Source organism: Myotis davidii, unplaced genomic scaffold (assembly GCF_000327345.1).
Source record: "Myotis davidii unplaced genomic scaffold, ASM32734v1 scaffold243, whole genome shotgun sequence".
NCBI classification, from domain to species: domain Eukaryota; kingdom Metazoa; phylum Chordata; class Mammalia; order Chiroptera; family Vespertilionidae; genus Myotis; species Myotis davidii.
The window spans coordinates 2,953,185-2,958,877 of NW_006295183.1; the positions used below are offsets into that span (position 1 = coordinate 2,953,185).

Here is a 5,693-nt window from a genome sequence, read left to right on the forward strand (position 1 = left end):
GGGTCACCTAAGACCATTGGAAAACACATCTATAATTACATATTGTTTTTGTGATTAATCACTATGCTTTAATTATGATCAATTTGTCACAATGAAATTGGGGGTCACCACAACATGAGGAAGTGTATTAAAGGGTCATGGCAGTAGGAAGGTTGAGAACCACTGCCATAGAGGGAAAGATCAGTGGTCAGAGTGGACCACAAGAAAGACTCTCACAGGCCGCAGCACTGAATTCTCTGGAATGTCCCTCCCAAAAGAAAGCGCGTCCTTCCATTGGTGCTGGGGCCACTTGGATGTAGAGGGGGACTATTTTATCTGCTCAAGCCACATGGAGCACCTAGGAACCCATGGGTTCCCAGGCTGGTGGAACCCATTTCCTGACCCACATTCCCCCTACACCGGGTCTCCAACCCTGGAAGAATTCGGTACTGGGTGATGGTTTCTCTGGTAGGACCCCTGAGCCCACTGGAAGCACAGCACGGAGGACAACCACTGACTTTTCTGATAGGATTTGGTTCCAATGACAATCCCATGCTTAAGGCATGCTTGATCTCAACCAGAGTCCTCAGTTTTTAAAATATGCTTTTTTTATTGATTTCAGAGAGGAAAGGAGAGAAAGAGAGAGAGAAGCATCAATGATGAGAGAGAACCATTGATCAGCTGCTTCCTGTACTTCCCTTAGAGGGATCGAGCTCCCAACCCAGGCATGTGCCCTAACTGGGAATCGAACCATGACCTCGTGGTTCATAAGTCGACGCTAAAACACTGAGCCACACCAGCCAGGCAAGGGTCCTCATTTTAAAGATGAACAAGGGAGGCTCTAGATGGGACAAAGGACTCCTTCTAAAGTGTATAATTAGCCGAACCGGTTTGGCTCAGTGGATGGAGCGTCAGCCTGCGGACTCAGGGGTCCCAGGTTCGATTCCGGTCAGGGGCATGTGCCTTGGTTGCGGGCGCATCCCCAGTGGGGGGCGTGCAGGAGGCAGCTGATTGATCTCTCGCATCGATGTTTCTGACTCTGTCCCTCTCCCTTCTTCTCTGTGGAAAATCAATAAAATATATTTAAAAAAACAAAGTGTATAATTAGAACATGCCCAAGAAGAGAGCCTCGGCCCATTTATTTCCCACCTCTAGAGCTACTCTTAACATTCATATGTCAAACATGTTCAACTAGAAGAGATTAAACAAGAGTTCTCAAGATTCTACTGATCTGTCCCTCAGAGATTTAAATGCTCCAGTCAGCTGGGTACTTTGAGGAGCTTCTGTGCCACCGTTTCAGTGAGTCTGAGAGGGCTCAGCTGTTCACAGTAAGGAGCGGCTTGAATTCACACACTGGCGTCCTGCGCAGATCCGTGGTTCCTATCAGTGTTTGAATTTCATTTACTTTCGTGTGGAAGCCGGCCTGCTGGGATCCAGAGGGACAGTCTTGCCTGGAAGGCACCCTGAAGAACAGATTTTAAATCACGGCCTTCATGGGTTTAAAGCGCCAAAAACGCTCAGCTCACATGGTCTCCAAACTAGCACCGTGGGTAACAGGGTGGGACCCCACAGATAAACTAAGTACACTAGGGATGTCACCCATATTGGAGAGGCACCTTTAACCAGGCAATTTTACTATTGTGCGTCCCTTCTTAAATTTTTAATGTTTATTCATGATGTTGTTAGTGACATTTCAGATCATTAAAATGGGGGTAGATATTATAACTTAATTTGCAGAAGTCTTACTGAACCCCAAAGAATTTATGAGAAGGAAAAAAAATAACATATTTTGAAACAATTTATTATAGATATGTAAATGCTTTTCTAATTGTTAAGCATAGAATAGTGGTATGCCCTAAAGTAGATAGGTCAAAATAGCCAGGAAACTAGGTTTACAGTTCACGTTTTATTTGACCTGTTTATTTTAATTTTTCATGATTTTCCACAGTATATATAAATTTTCTCCAGAGATAAGAGCCATGGATGTCAATCACACAAAATTCAGAAACTATAGAGACAAGGGCTAGCTAGCTCTTCGGCCCTGCCTTGATTGAAATGCTGGCAGTGAAGGGCAGAGACCTGTCATGACAAGGCTTGCCAACAGCTGAGCACACATCTTACCTTCCGCGCTACCTTGAGTATCTGCTCATCCCTAAATGTGTATTTTCTCTCACCAGGTACATGTTACATTTCCTTTCACCTAAAATCTATCAAAGCAATTTTGAGATTCTAAGATATTTTTTCCTATGGCAAGAGGTAATTCATAGTACTGTCTGTCAATCCATTGAGAGCCTGCTAGCTATTGGGCCATTGTGTCGGTGATAATATTCATGTTGCTATAAATTTCTGATTCTTAACTCACAAAGGGAGGCAGGCCACACCGAGGAGCTGTGTGTGTGTGTGTGTGTGTGTGTGTGTGTGTAATTTGATGGCAGGCATATTTCAAACTTCAACTGTCTTATCATACTAGTGTTTCCCCCCACCCCCCTCCCGCCCCCCAGAGCATACAGCCTGGAAAACATATTTTTGGGATATAGAGAGATGCAGAGAAAATGATGAGGAAGCATTTGGGGGCATAGGTTACAAAAGATTGAGAAACATGAAAGCTCACATCTGGAATTTGGGTCAAACCTTTCCCAGAACGGTTACATCATTTGTTCAGCAAAGATTGATTGGATGTCTGCTGTGTGTCCAGCACTGCAGAGGCTGAGATGAATCAGATAAAATCCCCTATTCTCCCAGAAGTTCATAGTCTAGGAGATGTCAAATAATGACAGAGCAGCGGGATACCAATTTTTGCAGGAATACAGTGTTGTGGGTCACAAAGGAGGTGAGGGGAGAGGTCTAGAAAGGCCTCCCCGAAGAGATGGCTTTGGGATTCAATTTGGAGGCCTGAGGAGTTCACCTGCCTGGGTCAAAGGAATAGCTGGGGGGTAGGGGGGCATTAGAGCAGCAAAGAGATCAGGAGGCCAAGGAAGAGTGTTGTGCCTGGAGGCAGTGACTTCAGCATGCTAGGCTGATCCGGATGTGTGGGGAGGGGCTGGATGTGAGCCCGGAAGGCAGGACCAGGTCCAGATTCAGGCACTTCCTGGTGGCTGACTGTGTACATGAGGGCTGTGCTGTGTGGGCAACAGAGAAAAGCTGGGATCGTTTTAAGCAGGAGGGGTGGCGTGTTCAATTGGGTGCCTGATGGTGCTTGACTTTTCAAAGAAACTATAACCCCGCTGCTGGGTTTTATCAAGTATTTCTTCTTACAGAAGTATTTTCCTTTAGGACTCTTGATTGAGTTCATAGTTTGGGCAAGGTTGGAGAGTGGACAGGGAATCTCTGAGAAACACGCGAATAAACACACAAAAACTGGCCAAAGGCTTGTCATGAAGCAGGGAAAGTGCAAAGAAGGAAAAGAAGGGTTTTTTGTTTTGTTTTTCATACTCACTTAAGTATTTATTTACATCCCGCACTAACATAGACTATGTGGTAGAAGCTCACACTTGCTTGTATTTGAGGGAAAGGACAACATCCGACTAAAAAAGGGTGTGGTTATCTTGCCAATGAAAGAGCCGAGTTCTGAGTTTTGTTTCCAAACTGCAGAGGTTACTCTGTGCTCCTATCACAGCAAATGACTGCAGCGTCTAGACTACAGAACAGGAGGGGAAGACTGTTAACCTTGGCCATGAGAGGAGCTCCCTCTGATCCAACAGGCTGTGATGCAAATGGCCCGGTTCCGAGAGCTCACCCTGTCTCCCCTCTTCCCACAGATAACACCGCGGGGGTGTATGCCCGGCATGGGGGCTTCAGTCGGCAGAAGCAGGATCTGTACCTCCTTCCCATCGTGATCAGTGATGGTGGCATCCCACCCATGAGTAGCACCAACACCCTCACCATCAGGGTCTGCGGGTGCGACGTGAACGGGGCGCTGCTCTCCTGCAACGCTGAGGCCTACATCCTGAATGCCGGCCTGAGCACAGGCGCACTCATCGCCATCCTGGCCTGCATCGTCATTCTCCTTGGTAAGGGCTCCCTTGGCACCTGCAGGGAGGGCCTTCCTAGATGCCCGTCCTTGAAACACAGATATTTCTGAGTCCAGGCTGGCTGCTGGAACTAGGCTGTGTGCTGTGGGTGAAGCCTGAGACAGAGGCAGTTCCTGCTCCTGCATTTTATGGAATGTGTGTGTGTGTGGGGGGGGGGTGCGGGTGGAGGAGGGGGAGGCAAATTAACAAGCAGTTAGAGCAGAGTTGGGGGAAGGCTAAGCAACTTGCCAGGCACCCCAGGACTGAATAGTAGAAGCCACCTGGGGGTGCCATGGGGTTACCAGAGAAGGTTTTGCAGGAACTGAATCTGGGCAGAGACCTCGTATATGAGTAATGCTTTGCCGTGCAAGGGGAAGGAGAAGGATTAGAGACAGAAAGAATAATCATGAGGCAAAAGACAATGTGTGAAGGACTCGAGGAACTGGAGGAAGGTCGAAGGTCCCCTGCCTGAAACAGGGTCTTGATTCCCCCTCTGATTAGCATATGTAATATGTAATAACTGTGGGTGTGCCTGGGCTTAAGGGGACCCTGAGAACGCTTTCTGCCCTGGCAAGCTGGGCTAGGGACCCCTCTTCTGCTCTCTCCTCTCATCTGTGGGTTCCTCATAACAGGAATGTACTGAGGCTCCTACCATCCACCATGGTTGGGCCTCAGGAAGAGTAGATCAGTCCCCCCAGCTTCTCAGAACCTGTAAGTGACAAAAGTCAAGATTCAAATGCAAGTATGTCTGACACCACGTTTATGCTTTTCTACAAAGTAGTTCACCACTGAATGAATGAATGGGGTTCAGTTACATAGGGGAGAATGAGTGCGCTCAGTTCCACAGAGAGTTCCTGACGATGGTCTGGGTACCAGACCCCATGTCTGGCCCTCGGGGGAGGGAGGGTGAAATGAAGATCTAGACAAGATCTCAGTGATGGGTAAGTTCATCGTCTATTGAGGAAAATACGCCCGAACAGATAAACTACAGAGGCACATAGGGCGGTGAACCAAAGATGTTGGGGGCACAAGAATAGAAAGTGCCTGACCTTGACTGGGAGGGTCAAAAGGTCAGAGACAGAGACATCTTACTGGTCAGGTCCTGAAAGAGTTTCCCAGTGGGTGAAAGAGGCTGGGATGGATGGCGATTGCAAGCAGAACACGGAAGAGCTCTAAGAAATTCACAGGCTACCTGGGGAGCCAGGGCTGTGTACCACATGATAGAGATGATGATGATGATGGTGAGAACAGGGGCAGGTCAGTGCAAGAAGCAGGTGCTAAGGGCTCGATCTGGTGCCAGGAAAGGTTTCCAGGATGAAGGATAAGACAGAGTCAGCCAAGCAAAGCGAGTGAGAGGAAGTGGTCTGGGCAAAAGTGTTGTCAAGAGCTAGGCAGAGAGGAAGGACACTGCTTGGTGAGCGCTGGGGGCCAGGTACGGTCTGGGCAGGTGCAAGCACTCATCCCTGGATCTCACAGTGATGGGGGACCCAGAGGGGCTCTCAGACCGCCTGCCACATTCAGCCACCAACATCTCCAGCGTTGCTGAATGTGCGGGGAGCATCCTCATGGAACAGTGGAGAAGCTCCCTGGGGGGAGGTGACAGATAAAGCGTGAAGCCTTGCCCGAACTTCCCCAGGAAGCAGCTCTGCCCACTCGCCATGTGTCCTGAGCTTAGTGGGATCCCTTCCTTCACCTGGAGTTCAG

At 48.4% G+C, this 5,693-nt stretch overlaps 1 protein-coding gene across 1 annotated transcript in view; it reads left to right on the forward strand.

Moving 5' to 3' along the window:
• CDH11 (cadherin 11) overlaps positions 1-5,693 on the forward strand; it is a 77,339-nt gene that overhangs the window by 69,694 nt on the left and 1,952 nt on the right. Inside the window, exon 11 of the mRNA XM_006769825.2 lies at positions 3,738-3,989. Coding sequence (XP_006769888.1) covers positions 3,738-3,989 — 252 coding nt within the window. The remainder of the gene's footprint in view (positions 1-3,737; positions 3,990-5,693) is intronic.